Genomic DNA, 23581 nt, shown 5'->3' on the forward strand with positions numbered 1-23581 from the left:
GTAGATGAGGGTGACCAAGATAATGAAGGGTCTGGTAACCAAGCCTTATGAGGAATGGTTGAGAGAGTTGGGTTCATTTGGCCTGAATAAAAGGAGACTGAGAGGAGATATTATAACCACCTTCAAAAATCCAAAGGGCTGTCACATGGAAGATGAATCAAGCTTGTTTTCTCCTCTTCTGGAGGGCAGGACCCAAACCAATGGATTCAAATTACAACAAGGAGGATCTGACTAAACATCGGAAAGAGCTTTCTGGTGATAAGAGCAGTTTTATTGACTAAAAATAGTTATTCCTATACAAAACAAGCAAGCACCTGGGTTATGACAGCATATAGAATTCTGATCTACTTAAAACTGCATGCTAGCATTGGTCCACACATCCATGTGCATTTTCATAAAGCAACATAGGCACTGAAAAAATGCATTTCAGAAATTATCCAGAACTGGATAAATAAAGTTGTCTTTGAACAGGTAGTAAGCCAAACTTTGTCCAACACAAACCATCAAAATTAGGCCCGAACCTGTAAACAATACAAGAATATGTTAGATTAGTAATAGGAGCAGCTAGCAAGAATTTTAAAATACCTGTTTTGCAATGGAAAACAGTGATGAAGCATATATTGAGAGGCATATATTTGGTTGGGCTGTGTTTCAGGGGTTTTTTGTTTACAGAGCAGACAAGTGAGGAGGGGGATATGATAGAGGGGTACAGAATTATGCAGTGTGGATAAAGTGACTAGGGAAAATGTTTTCTCCCTCTTTCTCAATACTAGAACTTAGGGCAATCCAAAGAAGCTGAATGTTGGAAGGAAGTACTTTTTCACACAGTGATGACCACCGGCTTAGATGGCTTTCAAAGAAGATTGGACAAATTCATGAAGAATAAGGCTGTCCGTGGCTACCAGCCACATTAACAATGTTCTGCCTCCACTGCTAGAGGCAGTATGTCTCTGAATACTGGCTGCTGGCTCTCACAGGTGGGGAGAATGCTCGGGTTTTGCTTCAGAGGTTCCCATAAGCATCTGGTTAGTCACTGAAAGAACAGAGTGCTGAGCTAGATGAGCTTTTGGCCTGATCTGACAGGGTCTTTTTTATTTCCTATGCTTTATAAAGGTAAAAGGTAAAGGGACCCCTGACCATTAGGTCCAGTTGTGGAAAACTCTGGGGTTGCGGCGCTCATCTCGCTTTATTGGCCGAGGGAGCCGGCGTACAGCTTCCGGGTCATGTGGCCAGCATGACTAAGCCGCTTCTGGTGAACCAGAGCAGCGCATGGAAACGCTGTTTACCTTCCCGCTGGAGTGGTACCTATTTATCTACTTGCACTTTGATGTGCTTTCGAACTGCTAGGTTGGCAGGAGCAGGGACCGAGCAACGGGAGCTCACCCCTTCGCGGGGATTCAAACCGCCGACCTTCTGATCAGCAAGTCCTAGGTTCTGTTGTTTAACCCACAGTTATAGTTGTGCTATTTTGGATAATTAAATCATAATCATTTAACTCATACCTAAAGCTGCCCACCAGTGCAATGTCAGCGGGAATTCAGACATAACTGCAAAACGAAAAGTTACGGTACATTTTAGGAGTAATGTCAACATGACAAAAATTACAATATTATCTCAAACAACACCATAAAACCTCAGTCACTCACACCCCAGTGCTAGAAACTGAGATATGAAAGTCAGGAGCTAAATGGCACCTTAAGCCTAGGTTATGCGCACTACAACGGAATGTCTAGGTGCGCTTTTTATAACAAGAATACAAAGCTGAAAATGAATGAACTGCAGCTAAAGTATTATGTTCATTTTTCACATGGGGAAGCTGAAAAGGGTCGCCCTTTCCTTCCACTCTGAAGTTTTACTCTGAAATCTTAGGTGCAATACTGCACCCAGAGCTCAGAAACTCCTTGTGCTAGTGAAATTCCGTCGCAAAATGCGCCTAGAACAATGGGAGTTTTGAACATCGCCACACCCCACTAGACATATGTTACATCAGCTGTGCAGCAGGTAAAGGCACAAAGGAAGAATCAGGAGGTTAACATGGGCTCCTGGTAGTTCATTTACAAGTGTGGCTCACTGCCCAGCAGTGCAAAATCAGCAGGAATTGGCTTCTTCACACTAGGAAGTTCCCATCAGGAATTTCCAAACGCAGCAGAGGAGTCTCATCATCAGACTTGATCAGTTTATCAATGCTGTCAGTGTGAGCCCATCTGAAGTCAATTTGCAATGCTGTCTTGGATTCAAACTACATCTGAAAACAGAATTTTCCCTCTGCAGATAGCGCCAGGCTCAGGGTTGCTCGCAATGAGTATCCCCAGAACAATCCTGCGAAGAAGGCTAAGCAGGGAGAACCTAATGGCTCACCGAGTGGAACTTCAGCAAGAGCTCAAGACACAGAAGCAAGGACAAGCTAATAATCCAAGTAGTCCTAGTAAAGCCAAAAGCATCGCTTTAAAAAAAACTGGGGTAGTTGTTGTTTTAAATCAACAATACTTCTTTTTCTGTGGATTTATTAACTAAACAGCATACGTACCAGCCGCAGTTATGGTGATGTGAATGACCGTAACAGTCACTGCATAATCCCAAACCCATTCTTCTACAACCAAGACAAAGAGCAGTCCAGAGATGAGATAGGTTATTTCCAGTGACACTAGAAGAACTAAACAAACAGAAAATGAGTAACAGTAGTGGATGGGAAGTTGTATCCTATGGCTGCTGCTAGTCCCAAGACTGCTAAATTATCCACTGCTTGGCAGTTGTATTTATCCTCAGCTCCAGGCTCAGTTTGCTAAGCATTCTTTGCAATTAAGGAGGCATACAGAGTTGCTATGGGAGACATGTATCTCTTTCATTCAGGGCCAGCTCTATCATTAGGGAGAAGTAAGCAGACGTTCCAGGCAGTAGACAGCAGAAGGCAGGGAAATGGAGCTGCTGCCCTTAGGTTTGGTGGAAGATGCTGTTCCAGAGCCAGTATTGAAGTAACATCTGGCTACCTGTCTTGACTTTTGTACATGGTCTAGGGGGAGATGCCATCTTGTCCTTTGCCTCAGGTAGAAAAAAAAGTCTTGCTTTAGCCCTGCTTTAATTTATGTGTATGCTTTGATTGGGGAGTCTGAATTCTAGCCACATGCTAGCACAATGAAATAATTCCCATGTGCTGCTTGTATCGATCTGGAAGTGGAAATCCATAGCAACATTTTTAAAGGGATTTTGGATTTCCTCTGGTGATCCTCTTAACACCTTACACACCATGCCACATGTCTGCAAGACTGCCTTTTCAGCCCCACAATCTAAGATAATAGCAAAGTAAATACTACCAGGAGGTCACCTTTACTTTCAATCCAAAAGTTTGGAAGATGATGCTTTTCAAGGAAGGAGGTATGGTACAACACAAAACAATCCTGAGGCAGCAGGACATCTTGAATTGTCTATGGATGCTGCACTCCTCAAAGTGGGGCAGAAAGATACACTACACACCACAGGACTTCTCAATAACTTAGGATGGCTGACAGTTTGCATATGAACAAATTTTTGCAGACAGATTTCATTGTAACATTTTAAACACCATTAATACGTTTTTAAAGTACTTATAGTTCTGAATGTGGCAGATTTTCATAATTGCCGCTGTAATTTCCCCCGCAAAAGTATTTACTGTAGTCTCCTGCCTGCCATGAACAAGATCCCATTATGCACTAAATTAAAGTAGTTTATGGGTACTTATTGTTGCTTAGACCAGCAGTAACCTCATGAAGGAAATGAACTTAAAAATTTACACAGTTAAATGTTGCCTTGAGCAGTTGGTTCTCTATCAAGACGGAAAGACAATCCACCTTATCCTTCAAGGAGCTGATCCTTCATCAGCCAAAATTAATAGTAAACATCCACTGACTTTAACAAAGACAAAGAGGTTTTTGAGCGATTAAATAAGATCCATAGTCTTTTTATATCCATTCTCTTATTCTCTGCCATAACTGTAATAAGATCTATGAAAAGGTAAGCAATAATACTTTCCTGATATTAGAGTGTCCCTCTAATTTATTACACAGACCTTCAGCAGCTGCTCTGGTCATTACTGTAATTAATCTACTGCTCTCCCGCAGATAACCCTGGACTTAACTGGCTTTCTTTACCCACACCAGCATTCAGGAAACCCTAGAGACCAGGAGATGGGAAGGAATCGAGGGCTCAGTGCTTAGTTTCACAATCCAGTCATTTCACCTCTCTTTCCTCCTCCTCGTTTAGTCTCTAGGATTTGGGGGAAGAAGGAGAAGCAAGGAAACCTGCCATCCCACCATCCCATCCAACTAATTCTACTGAAGCTGGCTCACATGATTTGCATGAAAAATGAGACAATGCATGGTCAGAAGTAAGAGCTCTTTTACAGTGGAACAGACTACCTCGAAAAGTAGTGGGCTGTCTGTCATCGGAGGTTTATAAGCAGAGGTTGAATGGCCGTATGTCAGGGATTCTTTAGCTGTGATTCCTGCATTGCAGGGAGTTGGGACCCTTGGGGTCTCTTCCAATGCTACAATTCTAAGATTAAGGCAGGTAAGGCCACCAACTTGCTGAAGCTAAAGCACGTCAGGGTCTGGTCAGCATGTGGATAGGGAGCTTCTAGGGTTCCATGAGGGAACAAAGGAGGGATATAAATGTAAGACAATAAGTAGGAAGTGTTAAAGTCTCAAAAGTGGACTTGTGGTTCTGCTTCTGTGAATGGGAAACCCCCTAGCTTCCAAGCTAGTAACATTTGCAGGCAATACCAGATGGTGCCACTCAAACTCCCTCCAGCTGAGTCGCTGCTACATGCTAAGATGGAGACAGAGAGGCTGTCGTGACACAAATCCAATCCAGTGCTCCAGTGGAAACAATCCAGTTCATTCACCTCACTGTCCTCTCGCCCTTCCTCTTCTCTCTGCAGTGGCATGCTGTAACAACTCAACTGGATAGAGGTCAGATAAGCAGTGCAGCCCCACCATGCCATTCACTACTTTCTGCAGCGTACCAGCTCCCCTTTGTATAATATATGTTGAATCAAGGACAGACTAGGCAGTTTGAGGAATTCATGACTGCTGCTAGTAAACAAAGCCCTGACTGCCATCATGCACAAAGTCCCTCACTCCTTAGCTCAATTTCATTGGCTGCTATGTGGTGATGGTGGGGACCAGGACTCTGAGTTCAGTGAAGGCACATGTTTACACCAGGTGTTACAAGGGACACACAATGTCTTATCTCCACCTTGAGGTAAAAATAAACCCATTTAAATTCAGCCATTTCCTCAAAAACCTTAAACTTTTTTTTACTTTTTTTAAAAAATTAGGATATACTCATAAAAATCTTGAATGGCTTAAAATCATTATATATATATATGTATGTATGTATATGTGGGACGCGGGTGGCGCTGTGGGTAAAAGCCTCAGCGCCTAGGGCTTGCCGATCGAAAGGTCGGCGGTTCGAATCCCCGTGGCAGGGTGCGCTCCCGTTGCTCGGTCCCAGCGCCTGCCAACCTAGCAGTTCGAAAGCACCCCCGGGTGCAAGTAGATAAATAGGGCCCGCTTACTGGCGGGAAGGTAAACGGCGTTTCCGTGTGCTGCGCTGGCTCGCCAGATGCAGCTTAGTCACGCTGGCCACGTGACCCGGAAGTGTCTCCGGACAGCGCTGGCCCCAGGCCTCTTGAGTGAGATGGGCGCACAACCCTAGAGTCTGTCAAGACTGGCCCGTACGGGCAGCGGTACCTTTACCTTTATGTATATATATATCACTTTCTATTATATGCTTCTGCTCTGAGACATAGATAAAATTATATTATCTGGTTTTGGCTACACAACTATGAAAGGTAAAAAAAAAACCTGCTCTTCAAAAACAAGTTTATATAAAAGTGGAATTTGTCTATAATAATCACCATTTTCCTGAGTTGCACGTGGTCAACCCTATTTGCATTATGACTAGATTGGCAATCCCAAAATGATTAGCTGCTGTATTCAGGAATCCACAACAACTTAGTGATGTTGCTTTAAAACTTGGCACAAATGCTAGAAAGCGGTGCTGTTGGTTATTGGAAAAGTGTGGCATGGGTGCAGTATTGTAAAAGACCTGTGGGCTGGAGAGAGGATCTATAGACTAGAATGCTATAACAATCTAGAGAATACAAGTGGGTAAGCAGTGGTCAAGAGTGATGGAATGCTCATATTAGTGCAGTATGTGAGCAACTAGCACAGAGAGGTAAATGAAGAGAATGAAGCTGCACATTTGTGAGTGCTGTATTAACATAGATGCTGGTAGAAGCTGACAAAAGACCTTAGGGCCACTGTTGATGCTGCACTGGTTAATTTTGCCATGAAGCACTAATTGGGGAGCTGACACGCCAATTAGGAGGGTTACAACTACTTTAACATTTATCTCTGTTCTGTGATCTGCCAAGACAGATGACTTGAGTACTAAAGCACAACATATGTAGATGCAAGCTCAGTTACTCCCCCATTAACTGCTGGCTTCATCATCTTCATAATGGGGTCCTGCTCCAATCCCCTGGCATCTTTTCTGTCTAGACACATTTCCCTCAGTGGAACACCCATTTGAAATGAGGCCCTGAGGGGCCAAGTAGGGCACAGTGTTTGCCCCAGTGACTCCATCTGAGGATAACCACCTCAGGGAGAGGAGAAAGAGGGAGGGTGCTCTGAATTCCAAAGCCTCCTAGTACAGGAAAAAAACAATCTAACTGGTTCCAATATGTCTCAGAATATTTAAAAGGTATAGGACCATAACTTTGGGTTGGTAGAAAACCTAATTTAGGATGGATCACAAAAACCACTTCCCCCACATTTTGAGGTGAGACCCATAAGAAGAGTGGTCTTGGGACTGCTCAATAACTGTCGATCTGTCGGGTCTAAAAGAACCAGAAATCTACAGCTCTCTGTGTTGCAGCCCTGTTTGGTGAGTTACAAGGGCTTTAGCAGGGTGGTGAAGTATTTCTACCTGACTCTTGGGACACTCTCCAGGCCTCACCCGTTATCCAGCTACACACTCTCTTTCTAGGCTAAACCCCTCACTACTTGTGCTTCATATCCTCTTTGGGTGTTTTTGCCTGGCTGGAATGTGTCCTTGTTACAATTATTATTGCCTGCCTGGATAGAGAGGGGTGTGAGAGTGTGTTTAGATACTAGCCCACTGTACAAACTTAAAATGTGCAGTTGTTTCTGGCCTAACCAGAGGACTGCCCAAAAGGCAATGTGACCTTTAGACTGAGAAAGGTTGCCACACGTAGCCCAAACCCTCCAAGTGTCCTTATTTTCCAGGGATGTCCCTAATTTAGAGAAGCCATCCCGGTTTCTGATTTGATCCCACTTTTCCTTAGGATGTCCCTATTTTCATTGGAGAAATGTTGGAGAGTAGGGAATTATCCAACCTCCGAGCTGTCTGAAGGCAATCCTGTATAGGGAAGTTTAAAAAAAAAATGTTTAATGTTTTCTTTTGTGTTTATATATGTTGGAAGCTGGCCAGAGTCGCTGGGGCAACCCAATAAGATGTGTGGGGTATAAATATTAAAATTATCATTATGGAATGGGGCACCCCTATTTTCATCGGAGAAATGTTGGGGGGGTATGGTAGCCTACAGATGTTGCAGTCTTCCCTAGACACTACAAGCTGTGGTGCTCTTATGCTCCAGAGTAACTCTGCCAGCCAGGAGGGCCATTGGCAACTCCTGACATGCAGGGATTGTAAGGCTTCAGAATCAGATTGACAAAGTGTTGATTCTATTATCCAGCTACCAGCTTGTGATCTCCTGGCCTTGGATTCCTGGTTTCCAACTTTCTTCCAGTGCTATTTTCAGTTCCTTTTACCCAAGCCTTTTAAAAATGGTCTCAACAAGTGTTTGGAGGCAGGAGGGCCTCAGAAAAAGATGCTTGCCCAAAGCCATCATGTAAATTCATATTTAAATCTCTGTTACTGCTTGCCGGGGGCGGGGAGGACCCAGTGTATGCTAGAACATCATATCAATAAGACTGAGATGAGATTTGTATACAATAAGTCACTTATTACAATTACACATGGCTTTGCTGCCAGCCCCCACCCCAAGTAACTAAATCACCTCCCTGAATGTTATTTTAATCTAAAAGCAAATCAGTAGCATATCTCCTCACATTTTCTGTTTCCGTAAGTGTTTGAGATGTTTCTCAAAACAATTTACATTTTAAAAGGTTTCATTCATAGCGATTTAGCTTTCGTTTAAGGAAAAAAGACCATAAAATAACTAAAATGTATGTATTTAATGTAAATCACTCTCTTTTAGCCCAGAAGGGGAGCCATAATAGCTTTATAAAGAATCACAGCCAAGACGATTCACAGCTTATACAGCAACAGGAATCCACAACCAATCCTAGCTATTTGATTAGTATATCTGAATGCTACATGTGCTTTCATATACCTGCTTTTCACATTCACGCTTAACATTTCACGCTTAACAAGTTCAGGTGTGAGGAACTTGTGGCCTTCCATATGTTGCTGCACTTCAACTCCCATCATGCCTGGCATTCGGCCATACTGGTTGGGGCTGACAGGACTCTGAGTCCATAAATATCTGGAGGACTGCTGGTTCCCCATCCCTGGTGTGCATAATTGAAATCTTGGGTGTATGCTTTCAGAAATGGGAACCTCCAGACCCACAATGTTCAGAACCCTATTTCCTTTATTCATCTTTTTGTGGGCCTGAACCCCTTGCTTTGGGATATGTTCTTTTGTTTTGCATGACAGGAATATTTCCATATGAACTAGGAATGCTGAGTAATTGTGAGATGTGTTAACAATATTATCAGGGCTAGCTCTGGGTGGGCATCTCAAGTAGGCCCCAAACTGAAAAGTCATACATACAGACCTCTGGAATCACATTGCTGGAGAAGGCATCGTAGGTCATCAATAAATCTGCAGCTAAGGAATCCCCAACATGTGGCTTTGCAGCCTCTGCTTGAAGACCTCTCTATTCTCCACCTCAGTAACTGGTTCCACTGTCAAACTGCTATGTACTTTAGTACTTCACTAAACTTTTTTTTTAAATGATTTCAACTGTTTTTAGTTGTTGTTTTAATGTTTTATTGTTGCTGCGTCTGCCACCCTGGGCTCCTTCAGGAGGGTGGGATATAAATTGAATAAATAAATACCATTGACTTGAAATTAGTAATGCCATACAATATGAAATTATGAAACCATGAAGCAGATATGGGGAAACCTCAGGTTCAGGAGTCAAATGCAGGCCTGATGGTCTTCCTGCGTGACCCTCACAATTTCCCCCAGACTACACAATCCCAAGCCAAACCTCTCACAAGCCCTGCTTTACACCTTCCTTGAGTGTTTTTGCCAGGCTGAAATGTGCCCTTGAGCTCTCATAATGTCTCTTCCTTGCGTGTGTGGAGGATAGAGGGCTGTGTGTACAAACTACTCTACCGTACAGAGGTAAAATTCACATTTGTTTCTTTCCTCACTTTTGCCTATGGCCCACAGAAGGATTCCCTGAAGGGAATTTGGCCCTCAGTCAGGCTGAAAAGGTTTCCCCAACCCTGCTAACCCTGCTATAAGATGATACGATCTGTATAATACATTTAAAAAATTCAAGTGTTTGAAGTATTTCAGTAGAGAAACCATCTAAGAATAAGACCATCTTAAGAATAAGGACTTCAAGGAAGAACATTTACCTAAATAATATGAGTGAATCCATGATGGGCTGGTCTTGAAGTCAAATGGTGCCAGTCCATCCAACATCTGCAGCCTGTGAAGAGTTGGACAATTTTAAAGTTTATCCCAGTACAAGAAGCTTATGATACTAAATCAGGCAAATTATTGTGCATGTGTGCCGATTTCCTAAATGCTTTTAATGTCTTGCTAAGGCAATTTTAGCTAATTGTTCTACTTTTCACAGAAGATGTTTTAAAAGCCATTATGTATTTTACAGTGAATTCAAGAATCCACTCTGTATGCTTATAAGTACACATTTAGCTACCATACTATCTTTTATTATGCTAAAGAATTCCACCCAAAGTATCTGAGGCCATGTTTGAGCAAAATGTTGTCAGCATTGCACTACATCTGTAGTCACATAGTCATTCATTCATTCGTTCGTTCATTCATGATTATTGCCAAAGTATTCCTACCTGAACGCTGTGAAACAAAAGCATAGGACCACATAATACACAGAGTAGAATATGATCACACATAGTAGGAGATTGAGCAAAACAATCTGTAAAGGAAAAATGACATGAAGCTCACTTTCAAGTTACCCAGAAAACAAAACCTCAGCAGTAAGACACCTTACCCTAAACTATTATTATTATTATTATTATTATTATTATTATTATTACTTTAGTACATATATGTCCCTCTTTTTTTCCTATAATGCAACTCAAGGCCATCTGCATAGGATTTCCAAGCAACCTCATATCCAAGCACTGGCCAGACCTAAACGTGAGTTTACTAAATGTCAGTTTACTACAATAAACTCTTGGTAAGCCTGTCCATTTTGAACATTTGAATACTACCTTCTTCTGCTTGCCTGGATTTCTGATGAAGCAAAAACATGTGCTGGATTTTCATCCCTGTTTGCTAGGGCAACACAAGCTGATGGCAAACTGCGTGCACAGCTTGTTAAGCTACCACTTTGTAGGACCCAATGACTCATTCTTGTGTTCATGGCTGAACAGAGTCTTGAGCCGAGGCCCAAAGCCCACAACAACAATTTGTTCTCCATCCACCTCATCTCATGTTTGCAAACTTCATGCAGCAGACCAAATAAAACTCTAGTTGTCACCACACTAGAAATGTTACAGTTACTTGGAGAGAATCCTGTAAATGATAATAAAATGTATGTGAAAGATTTAAAGAATGAACTCTCTATAACTGGATGCCAAAAGGCTATTTTAGCTTAAGGTTACCAGTCATCCCCGGTTCCCGGGGACAGTCCCCGGATTTACAAATCAGTCCCCTGACAAAATCCATCTATTTAGTAGGAAGTTGAAAAGTGTCCCTGGACTCACTGAAAAAAATCTGGTAACCTTATTTTAGCTGGTGGCCAATTGCTCTGGTCCTGATCCAAGACATCACTTAATCACAGAGTGATTAGTAAGCCTATATGTCAGGCATAGGCAAACTCGGCCCTCCAGATGTTTTTGTGACTACAATTCCCATCATCCCTGACCACTGCTCCTGTTAGCTAGGGATCATGGGAGTTGTAGGCCAAAAACATCTGGAGCGCCGAGTTTGCCTATGCCTGCTATATGTCTTGATATTCTACCCGCCTCCCATCCCTGCTGCCATATCTGGTGCATTTCAAAAACTTTGTTCTGTTTAGAAATAATAATAAAGTAATCCAGCATGGTTCAGTGATTTGTTAGTCACAATTTGGTTTGAAGCCAGTGCTTTTCTTCGGGGGGAGGGGACGCAGGGGTACGCAAACCCTAAACATTTTGCCAATCTAAGTTGGGCCTCATTGAGGGGCAGTATTTCAATATAAGTAGGAAAATGAGAATACCCCAAACATTTTTTTTCTTAGAAAAGCACTGTTTGAAGCTATTCTATTGAAACATTTAGAACTACACCAGATCATGAGGCCTGGTGGCATTTATACGGTTTCTTTACACAGCAGCAATTAAATACGTTTCAGGAGCTCCAGACAATGTTAGAAAACACTTTCAAACTTTACATATTTTTTAAAAAAATCCTATTTATGTCCCAGCAGTTGTTATCAATGCTTTAAATTACTTCCCACCTGCATCACTACTTTTTTAAATGTTTGTTTTTTTCAAGAGTCAAAGAACAACAAAAGTATACAAGACAGCTTATTGGAGTAAAGGCAATGGTTCTTCCAAATACCTGCCATATGTCGCATATAGCAAATTCTACGCAATGACCTTGAGTTCAATGCCAACTTGATTTTTGTTACCTTAGTCTCAGCAATTTTTATCTTGAGAGCCATGTACACATGATGAGCAAAAGAGCAGTGATGCAGTTACATTTCTCATACCAATATCAGCTGGAAGAAGCCTCAATTTTTCACTCACAAAGCACTACTGGGTGTGCAGTGTGAGACGGAGCAGAATAGCATTATTGGATTAAAGTGAACTGGGGCAAAAGCCATCTGTGAGCCAACTCTAAGCTGCTGAAGTCCAACCAGACAATCCTTAGCAGCTCATTAAAAGTCCAAACTGCTTTTCGACATGCTCAGCTAAAAAAAACCCCACCACATCTTGCACACATCTTTGCTATTATGAAACTGCATGTAGCTAGTATTTTCATTTTTTTTCATTTTCTCTCTATTGTGGGTGTTTGATATCAGTTCACAGAGGAGGCATGACTGTCCTGTTTTTGATCTCTTTTGCAAATCATAACATACATTTAATATCACCATTTACAATGAACATGAATGTGTATATATGTGTGTGTATACACACACACACACACACACACACACACACACACACAGCTGCCTTGTGTTGAGGCCATTGATTGATCTCACCTGGTACTGTCTTATGCTGACTGGCAATGTAATTCTGAAAACCTCCTGATCTGATACAGGAGCTTATTTTCAAATTGGAAATAGCAGGGACTGAACATGGGACCATCTGCATATCAAGTATCATATTCTCTGAGCTATGGCCCCTCCCTGAGGCCATAACTGGAAGTAAACAATAATCAGCTGTAATTGAATTCTCTTTTATATAAAAGCAAATACTTTTTTATCATATTTAGATCAGAAGCACTTAAATGTGTAAATATTGTTTTGACAAGGTATTTTGACCCACTGCTGTTTTCTTTAGAAAGAATGGTACGTTGTCCCCCCCGTCAACTGATGAAATATCACTTATCTGTGAAAGCTTATGCTACAATAAATTTGTTTAAAGGTGTTACAAGACTCTGCTGATTTTGCTTAACAAAACTACCCTTCTAAATTTGGATTTGGTGTTATTTATTTATTTACAAAAGAGGCCATAAATAACAACATAAACCAGCCAGCATGACTAAACCGCTTCTGGCGCAGCGGAACACCGTGACAGAAACCAGAGCGCACGGAAACGCTGTTTACCTTCCCACCGCAGCGGTACCTATTTATCTACTTGCACTTTGAGGTGCTTTCGAACTGCTAGGTGGGCAAGAGCTGGGACAGAGTAACGGAAGTTCACCCCGTCGCGGGGATTCGAACCGCCGACCTTTTGATCGGCAAGCCCAAGAGGCTCAGTGGTTTAGACTACAGCGTAACCCGCATTCCCAGTAAACATGACCAATGGCTAGGGATGATGGGAGTTGTAGTTCAGCAACATCAATGGGGCCAAAGGTTTCCAACAACTGCTCTATAGCCATTTGTCCTTTGAATTGTGCCAGTTAATTTATGCACAAAAATTTATGCCATTATAAATTTGCTGGTCTAGGAGCCACTAGACTTGTTAATTAATTAATTGTTTCAATCAGTTCATATACCACTTAACAGCATTGTTTCTAAGCAGTGTACAATGAGGTTACAAAAGAGATACAGTAGAAATAATATCAGAGAAGCAGAAGAGGAAGAGGAAGAGGAAGAGGAAGAGGAGGAAGAAGAAGAAGAAGAAGAAGAAGAAGAAGAAGAAGAAGAAGAAGAAGAAGAAGAAGAAGAAGAAGAAGAACAACAACAACAACAACAACAACAACAACAACAACAGAAAGGCTTTCTTAACATGTCTGCTGAAGTAAAACAACAACACAAAGCTGTTCACCAAGCACCTGAATTTCCATGGGGGTGAGATGGGGGCTGTCTGATCTCAGTTGGGAAAAGATCCACAGAATTAGGCCCACAATACTGAACCCATGGCTCCTTGTGGATTTGAACTGTGTGCCTGAGCATGAATTCATATACACATAGTAGCTTTGATCTTAAATGAGCATAATTTAGTTCACAGAAAGAACATTTACCACTTCTCTTCCCTAAGACCACCCATCCGCATCTCCAAGCCTCTCTGGAGTATTGGAGAGTCCTTCTGAACAGAAGGCTGCTGGAGAAGTCAATAATTTAAAATCAGGTGGGAGTCCACCTGAGTTTGGGCTCCCTTTCAGTTAAGTTGTGGGTGAACATATCAGACGACACAGCGATTCTTCAAACAGCTCTTGTTTATTCACAGGCCAGAACAGAACTGAACTGAAGGGTTGAGTCAGCCTGCTTATATAGAGCTCCAATACAACGTAACTGTAACAATTTTCCAAAACTATCCAATCACTGAACGTCACTTTCGATCCCTTATTTGCATAACTATCCACAGTATCCTCCTGCTGGCCCAGAGTGAGAACTTCAGTACATAACACCTTCTGCACCCCATACACTGTTTTCTTACTTGTGGGGGTGGGGGCTGATGTTCCCTCCCAGCTTTGCATTTCACAAAATGTACCTTCTCCTGCCCACCTGCACTTCAAGCATGTGAAAATAATTCTGTTCCTTTTTGACCTTTGTCAGCTTTTGTTCATAGGTGCTGGGTTCGCTGCTGCCTGCTGTTTGCAACGCTTTCCATATTGATTGAAATCAATTGCCTTTTCAAGTCTTTGCTATTAATGATTACGGTACAAACTCCCAGGAAAGCTTAGACAGGCAGAACAGCTGTTTTAGGCTATAATCCAAAACTTGACTATTTTGAAGTAACTCGATTGATTTTGGAGGAACAACTTCAAGAGTAAATGACTGAGGATTATGATCTTTCTGTTTCTGAATTTGAATGAAAGAGCCTGAGTGCATATTGTTGCTGCTTTTTTGATAGCTTTTAAATCACTTTGAAATGCTTTGGGATACATAGTGAAGTCTGCTGTACAAAAAAAACCCCTTGGTTTGTGATATTACAATCATATGAAGAATACCCATAGGCTGTTACTGTTAAGTTGTGGGTGAACATATCAGATGACACAGCGATTCTTCAAACAGCTCTTGTTTATTCCCAGGCCAGAACAGAACTGAACTGAAGGGTTCAGCCAGCCTGCTTATATAGAGCTCCAGTACAACGTAACTGTAACAATATTCTAAAACTATCCAATCACTGAACGTCACTATCGATCCCTTATTTGCATAACTATCTACAGTATCCCCCTTCTGGCCCAGGGTGAGAACTTCAGTACATAACAGTTACTAATATTAAAAGCTTAACATAATCTGCAGGTATGATGGGGGGGGCATGATGGGGGGGGCGTGTCTGTGCATGGGGCTGTAGCTCAGCAGTAGAGCCTCTGCTTTGCATGCAGAGAGTCTCAGGTTCAATCCTTAGCATTTCCAAGTAGGATTCGAAATGCCTTCAGCAAGCCTGAAACCCTGGAGAGCCACTGCCAGTCAGTGTAGACAGTACTGAGCAAGATAGACCAATGGGTCTGACAAGATGGACCAATAAGACAGCTTCCTTTGTTTCAGCAAGAAGGTGTTCCTTCTCATAATTCTTAGGCTTTCTTGTATATCCTGTCATCACTTGAGGGCACAAAGCAACCAATTTATTGTGTAGATATGCTGAGCCAGTGGTGCTTTTGCTTCTCAGAAACTTTCTGGATAATCGAGCAGAAGAAAAAGAGTATGAGCAAACCTTAGAAACATTTGTTTTGTAATTCGGTCTCTATAGTTGGCATTAGTCAGTACACTATAGCTTAGTAATAAACTATTTCCATTTTGTTATCCTGTAAGCTCAATTGCTTTAGAAAACCCTTGACTAGACCAGAACTAACTCACTGCAGATGATAACAAAATAAAAGTCTAGGTTAGGCTGAATAAATGGTTTGAGAGGCATAGTATTAATTGAGATGGTGTTGAGGCATTGCCAGAAGCTGAACTCTAGATCCATATTATTAAGAGTCTAGGACGGGCTTCCTCAACCTCGGCCCAACCTCCAGATGTTTTTAGACTACAATTCCCATCATCCCTGACCACTGGTCCTGCTAGCTAGGGATCATGGGAGTTGTAGGCCAAAACATCTGGAGGGCCGAGTTTGAGGAAGCTTGGCCTAGGATTTGGAAGATGGAAGAGGAGACAGTTTAAATCCAGGAAGTGTTGAAACTTTTAAGCAGGAAAACCCAGAAGAGTAGCCTACAGGAGTTTCTGAGTGATACCCAACATTAGCCATACTAAGAGTAAACCCAATGGACTTAAGTGGATTGAAATTAATGGGTTTACTCTAAGTACAAGTAATTTTGGATATCATCAGGGCTGGCCCAATACCTTTTGGCACCTGAGGCGAACCACAAAATGGTGCCTTCCTTCCCACCAGGGAAGACGGAATGAGTGAAGATCTATATCAGGAATGAGAGGGAAATAAAGACCTACAATGGGCCCTGATGCCCTTATGGAAGTTGCCTCACGGGTGGGCTGGCCGTTGACCAGCAAGACTTCAGGCACTTACTATACCTAGCCAATCCGGAAGCAGTTTTCTGCTAACCTATTAATGTCAGCAAACCTGGAGGTGCCATACCAACATATTTTAGAAAACGGTTGCATTGAGTTATAGTCTTTTCTCTCTCTCTAAGGTCTGGTGAAGGGACGCGGGTGGCACTGTGGGTTAAACCACAGAGCCTAGGACTTGCCGATCAGAAGGTCAGCGGTTCGAATCCCCGCGACGGGGTGAGCTCCCGTTGCTCGGTCCCTGCTCCTGCCAACCTAGCAGTTCGAATGCACGTCAAGTGCAAGTAGATAAATAGGTACCACTCTGGCGGGAAGGTAAACGGCGTTTCTGTGCACTGCTCTGGTTCGCCAGAAGCGGCTTAGTCATGCTGGCCACATGACCTGGAAGCTGTACACTGGCTCCCTTGGCCAATAAAGCGAGATGAGCACCGCAACCCCAGAGTCGGTCATGACTGCACCTAATGGTCAGGGGTCCCTTTACCTTTACCTAAGGTCTGGTGAAGTTATTAGCAGTCTTTTAATAACAGCATATTGCAAAGGCAAAGCTGGGAGACTAAGGAGCAAATATGTTTGTAAAAGAACAGCATGATTAAGAAAAAAAGCCCTATAAGAATATAAGTTTATGAAGTGAGAAAGTTGTGTAGACAAATGCAGTTAAACCTAATGGGCAGTATTCAACTAAGTTTAACTCAGAATGGACCCACTGAAATTAATGATCATAAATGAAATCCATTAATATCAGTCTCCTCAGATTAAAACTTAGTAAAATACCACCCTTCTCTATGATGTCATGTGAAATGCTAAGAATCAAATGGAAAGGTCTTTTGAATGTGGTACGTTATTGCATACCATGATCGTAGCAGACCTGCAAGTCAAAATTGTCTTGCTTGTGTTCAAAAGAGCTACCACTAGAGGGCAAACATAACTGATCAGGTTAAATATCCAAGTGACTTAAGGCAGCAGTACTTCGCACAACTAGGCCATGCTAGACATATTGCATCACCATCCCCCTAGGTGTATTTCCACAAAATGATGTCAAGGCAGGAAAGAATTTGTTCATTTAAAACAATCTTTCGCTGTCAGCGTATACATATGAAAAAACTGTTAAGTTCATATATATGTTGTTGCTTCTCTCTCTGACATCTTCATTGGAGTGACTTTGGTTGCATTCACACAAATATTTTAGGCCAGGACTAGGGAATCCATGGCTCCCCAGATGTTGGGCTACAGCTCCCATTATCCCTGACCATTCACCATGCTGGATAAGGCTGATGGGAGTTGAAGTCTGACACTATCTGGGGAGCCGCAGGTTCCCAGCGCCTGATTTAGCCTGATATAGTACTGTTCTAAGTAATCTTATCATTTGTGAGCTAGTGTAATGTTGTAAGCACCTCTAAAAAGGTAAAGGTAAAGGTACCCCTGCCCGTACGGGCCAGTCTTGACAGACTCTAGGGTTGTGTGCTCATCTCACTCTATAGGCCGGGAGCCAGCGCTGTCCGGAGACACTTCCGGGTCACGTGGCCAGCGTGACAAAGCTGCTCTGGCGAGCCAGCGCAGCACACGGAACGCCGTTTACCTTCCCGCTATAAAGCGGTCCCTATTTATCTACTTGCACTTAGGGGTGCTTTCGAACTGCTAGGTAGGCAGGAGCTGGGACCGACCGACAGGAGCTCACCCCGCCGCGAAGATTCGAACCACCGACCTTTCGATCGGCAAGTCCTAGGCTCTGTGGTTTAACCCACAGCGCCACCCACGTCCCTAAGCACCTCTAGTCATGCTATTTTTTCTTTTCTCCTCTAAATTTATTCAAAGTGTCTCTGTGCTGAACTTGCAACTGCTCACCTTTCAAAAAGAAAATTTTATTATTGCAGTTTTGGAGAGGATATATAAAGATTTGCATTGCTGAAGGAGTGAGAGCAATATCCAGAAATATTTTGTCAGTGATTCCTACCCCTAATAGTTTTGCATTTGGGGACTATTGCTCATACCTTATTGAATATAATAAATTCTTGAAGTGAGGTTCCATAGATTGCACGTGCTATACCTTTAAAGCTCATTCTCCCTCTGAAAGAATTCTAGGCAGTATAATTTACCCCTCACGGAGTCACAATTTCCAGGAACCTTTTATAAACTACAGTGCCCAGAATTCTTTGAGGGGGTGGGGAATATGCTTTGAATGTACTTTAAAGGCAAAGTGCGTACACAGCCTTAAGGTAGCCCTCTGAGCCTACTGCAGAGAAAAGCAACATTTCTGTATGGAACATTTAAGGCTAATATTGTGGTGATGGCTTGCCTTTTACAGATTAGTGATCTGGTCCATGAAAGCTTCTGCCACAATTCATTTGTTAGTCTTTAAGGTGCTACAGAATCTTTGCTGTTTGTTCTTATACAAAATGAATCACAAGATTATTGCTTAAAACTGCCAAAAGCTTTTTTGGAATTAGCTAGAACAAGGCAATCTTTGTAGGTTTTGCATGAATAATATGGTTATTTACTGACAACCGAAACAGGAAAAAGTGCTGCTGTTTTCAGTAAGACTTACTCCTAGGAAAATGTGAATAGGACCGCAGCCAGTGCAGTTTTAAATGGTTGTGCTGTTTCATTTTAAATTTGCTTTGGATTTCAAATTTCACTTTAGAATCCACTGAAAACAATTCATAAAAAGCACAGGACTGTACAGATGTTTCAAATTTTGCTGCAGCATCTTCAGTAAAACTTTCATTTCATTTATTCAATTTCTATCCCTCCCTCCCTAAGGAGACCAGGGCAGCAAACACCAAGGAGGTAGAAAAATACGACTAAAAATAAAGCAAAGTATATTTAAAAGATTTAAAAACATCTAAAAGCATATTAAGCAGTCACATTCCCTCACAGCTAATAATGTCAAGGTTGCCAGGAACAGAATCTTTCAGCCATCAAATGCCTGGGTAAACAGGAATTTTATTAAGTTCCTCCTGAAAGTTCATAGTGAGGGAGACAGATGCACCTTTACAGGGAAGGCATTCCATAAGTGAGGTAGTTCCACTTAGGGTCTTCTCACAGGTCAGTGCCAACTGGGCAGCCCCTAGTGACAGTACCACCAATAGTCCCACCCCCATGCCAATTATATGGCCCAGGATATTTGATATTAGGAGAGGTGCTCTTTTAGGCACTTGGGTCCCAAGCCATTTAGGACTGTATGCTTGTCCTGGGGACGCGGGTGGCACTGTGGGTTAAACCACAGAGCCTAGGACTTGCCGATCAGAAGGTCGGTGATTCAAATCCCCGCGACGGGGTGAGCTCCCGTTGCTCAGTCCCTGCTCCTGCCAACCTAGCTGTTCGAAAGCACATCAAAGTGCAAGCAGATAAATAGGTACCGCTCTGGCAGGAAGGTAAACGACGTTTCCGTGCGCTGCTCTGGTTCGCCAGAAGCGGCTTCGTCATGCTGCCACGACCCGGAAGCTGTATGCCGACTCCCTCGGCCAGTAAAGTGAGATGAGCGCCACAACCCCAGAGTCGGTCACGACTGGACCTAATGGTCAGGGGTCCCTTTACCTTTACCTTTATGTTTGTCCTGACATTGTCCTGAATTGGCTTCAGTAGGTCACCAGCAGCCAATGCTGTTCTTTCTGGACTCGTAACATATGGTTCCATTGGGCTCCCTCACTTAACAACCTAGCAGTCACATTCTGCCCTAGTTGTAGCCTCCAAAAAGACACGAAAGGTCTACCTCCCGTCTCCCATTACATACTTTCCTCAGGGACTCCCTGAACCTGTCCCACCTGCTTCTTCTGACCCAAGCGCATGGTGCTGTTGTGATTTAAAAATCACATCCACAAAATATCCGGAGCAAATTTTCTCCATGTCTCCTCCCAAAGTGAACTTCCTAACACATTGGTTGTCTGATGGTTGGTGAATGACCATGGCAAATACTTCAAACTATGGATAAAGTATGCAAACAGGATCCTTAGAGCCAAGGGCACCATCTCTAGGGGGCCCTGGGGGCCCAAGAACCCACAAAACATTTCACCGCAGGGCCCCCGATGCAACTTCTGATGCCTCACAAACCACCAGAAGTCATGAGACCTCAGAGATGCTGTCCAAGGCCACTGGAAGTCAGATTCTGAGGCCATGGGACACGTGACATCACGGCATCATGCTGCAATGTGATGTCATTACATCACATTGTGCATGCTGGGTACCCATAACCTGGGGCCGAAGTCGGCACCCCTGCTTAGAGTCCAACGATTCTCATACTCAGGGCTTTTTTCAGCTGGAACTTGCTGGAATTCAGTTCTCAGGTGGGCACCATTGCCATTCTAAGAGAATGAGGGAGGTGTTCGTGGTGAGTTCCGGCACCCTTTTTTTAGGTTGGCCTAAACACTGAAGGAACCACCACAATATTACACGAGTCCACTCACAGAGGGAAGTAAATCAAAGATGTACAGCTTAATTTGGTCCTACATCTTTTACGGAAAAAATAAAAGAAAGATTGTGAGGAAAGAACCATGTTGATAAGCCCTCTGCAATACAGAACAACACGAACCCAATGTGTCAGAGTGATATCAGGATAGGAGATAGGTTGGTCATGCTCTGTACAAGAACTGATGCTGTTTAAAACATTTAGATAGAATTTACTCACGGAGGGGGGGGAGTTGGAGTAATATCTCAGTGTAAAAGAAAAACCTGAATAGGTTGTTTTTCTGGTATGTGGAGTTTGACTAAAACGTTATCAGAAAACAGAAATCTGTGTCTTTGGAAATGGCAGATGGAGCTAATTTGGCAGATGGAGCTAATTTTGTCACATTGCAAAACTGAGTGACCCTGAGTTGGTCAGCCTGACATACCTTCCAAGGTTGTTGTTATGAGGATAATAGGGGAAGGGAGATTATTTATGTTACCTTGAGGAATAAAAAGAACGAATAATCTAATACAGAGCTAAGCTTTCTTGATTACATGGTGATTTCTTTCTTTTAACCAATCAAAACCAAGGTTATGAAAACAGTTACATTATCACTATCTTCTGAAGTCAATTCATGTTAATGATAAATAATTAATATTGAATAAAACAGGCTTCACTGTATGTACATGAAAAGCATGATGTACATACTAATATAATAAACTATCTCAGAAAGTATGGGGAAACTGCAAGATCAGCAGTTAAGTACTTGCAAGGAGTCCACACATTTATGCACACACTAATTAAAGTGCTTTGAGCCTTTCTTACACTATTTGTGTGCATGTGAGTACGAGCTTAATGAAATTTTTTGAATGCTCAGAAATCCTATTGTTAATGTAATGGAGGATGAAGCAAGATGGTAGATTACAAGCATATTTTAACTTTCATATGCTGCTGTTGTCACTTGTGATGCTTTACCTAAAGCAGGTGACTGGCCCTCCATCAAATTTGAGCTGTATAGATTTAGTTCTAAGCAAGTAATAGAGCATTTCCCCTTTTTTAGCTGGAGGGGTCAAGAGAATCTTTACTACAGGAGAAATCTTTACTTATGGAGGAAGGGAATGTAATGAGCTAGAGCTGATAATTCAAGCAATTTTCAAACTATGTGTGAAAAGGCCCTTAGGGTATATCTGCATTACAGACTTAAATTGGTTTTGAATAAGAATGGTTTCCTCTGTGGAATTATAAGAACTATAGGGGCTAAATTCCTATAGATTGGGGTAACCAATGCGGGGCTCTCCAAAAGTTGTTGGACAGCTCCCACCCTTGGGCATTACAGCTAAGGCTGACGGGAGTTGGAGTCCAACAACATTGGGAGGTTACCAGGTTGGCTATTCCTGCTTGTCACCCTCACGGTGCAGGGAACAGCTGGTGCTGCAGTGACATGGGGCCCCCACCTATCAGCTATGCTGCCTATAATCACAAAAGATTGCTCCAGATTATTAACGGAGTAGGGTTGCACCAATATATTTGAGGTGGTCAAAAATACTTTAGAACAACACAGAGTAAACCTTAGCAACTGCTCCCCCCATTCCAGTAAAAATGCCATATAACCTTCTCTGTCCAATATTGAGCCAATGCTACTCTGCTTTATTTGTTTATTTGTTCATAGATGGCATTAATTTATAGCCCCATCATACAAAGTTCTCTAGAAGGCTTACAATAAATAAGGTGGCCTTAATATGTCTGGTACTAGTAGATGTTACTGGTGTGGGAAGAGCAACCCTAAGCCAGTATTAACATACAACCATCTTGCATTAGGGTATTTCTGCTTCTGCACCAATTTCCTCCTGGAATTGCCACTCTTTGTTCACTCACTCTTATGGAGAATCCACATGTTGTCATTCTTGGCTTCCTGAATGTGTTCTCAAACTTTCTACCTGCAGGGCCCACTTGAGGCTGCTGAAAATTACTAAGGCCCACCAGTCACAAAATAGTAGTGCAGGGGTAGAACAAGTCACAAAATGGTGACGGATACAAGAAGACTTTGGTATAACTACAACTGGTAATTAGTGGCATCACCTTCTAACGATATCTAATCCATCTTTGGAAATTGCTAAATTATTAGCCACAGAGGCAGTTCCATAGGCCAGCTTTCCTCTAAGTACAGACATTTATCTGAGGTATTGTGGCTCAATCTCTCTGTTTTTGTCAGCATTTGCTTATCCAGAGGCTCTGAGTGGAGAAGGCCTTTTCTTTCATATTTTTCGCTTCTCACCCCCACATGCCCTTTACAGTATTGTTTAACTGTTTCCTGTAATTTCTTTACCCATTCTCCTTCTACACTAAACTTGTACCTTCTTGTACCTTTCTCCCCCACAATTTCTTACATTCCTCCACCCTTTTACATCCGCATCTTCCTGCTTTATAGCAATAATAACTTTCCTGTCTTCTCCCTCTTCTTTCTATTCCCAGTTTAAGTAATCAACGTCATCATCAGAAGCCCCTTTTCCACTGTCCTTCAAGGCCTTCTCTGACTTTTTCCCTCACGGGAAGGAAACTCCTTCCTTCCTCACCCTCTGCTTGCCACTAAACTTCTAGGTCATGAGTAGGCAAACTAAGGCCCGGGGGCCAGATACGGCCCAATCACCTTCTAAATCTGGCCTGTGGATGGTCCAGGAATCAGCGTGTTTTTACATGTGTAGAATGTGTCCTTTTATTTAAAATGCATCTCTGGGTTATTTGTGGGACCTGCCTGGTGTTTTTACATGAGTAGAATGTGTGTTTTTATTTAAAACACATCTCTGGGTTATTTGTGGGGCATAGGAATTTGTTCATTT

General features: G+C 42.4%; 1 protein-coding gene across 1 annotated transcript; it reads right to left on the reverse strand.

The window, feature by feature from the left end:
- Positions 1-317: 317 nt before the first annotated feature.
- On the reverse strand, positions 318-23345 carry TMEM244 (transmembrane protein 244). Its single transcript, XM_083607859.1, has 6 exons — positions 22620-23345; positions 10134-10219; positions 9678-9751; positions 2528-2653; positions 1503-1547; positions 318-521 (listed from the first exon to the last, which is right to left on the reverse strand). Exons 1-6 carry the CDS (start codon positions 22644-22646, stop codon positions 427-429), a joined length of 453 nt encoding a protein of 150 aa, XP_083463985.1. The 5' UTR covers positions 22647-23345; the 3' UTR covers positions 318-426.
- Positions 23346-23581: the final 236 nt, after the last annotated feature.

Source organism: Podarcis filfolensis (assembly GCF_964270895.1).
Source record: "Podarcis filfolensis genome assembly, chromosome: 3".
Lineage (NCBI taxonomy): Eukaryota > Metazoa > Chordata > Lepidosauria > Squamata > Lacertidae > Podarcis > Podarcis filfolensis.

What these genes read in the sequence shown, in the direction of transcription:
- TMEM244 (XM_083607859.1), bottom strand. Translation starts at nt 22,646, where the DNA reads ATGACAACATGTGGATTCTCCATAAGA. An exon ending in CATCACCATAACTGCGGCTG is followed by an intron (nt 1,548 to 2,527) that starts GTACGTATGCTG and finishes TTCGTTTTGCAG; the next exon opens with TTATGTCTGAATTCCCGCTG. An exon ending in GCACTGGTGGGCAGCTTTAG is followed by an intron (nt 522 to 1,502) that starts GTATGAGTTAAA and finishes TATTGTTTACAG; the next exon opens with GTTCGGGCCTAATTTTGATG.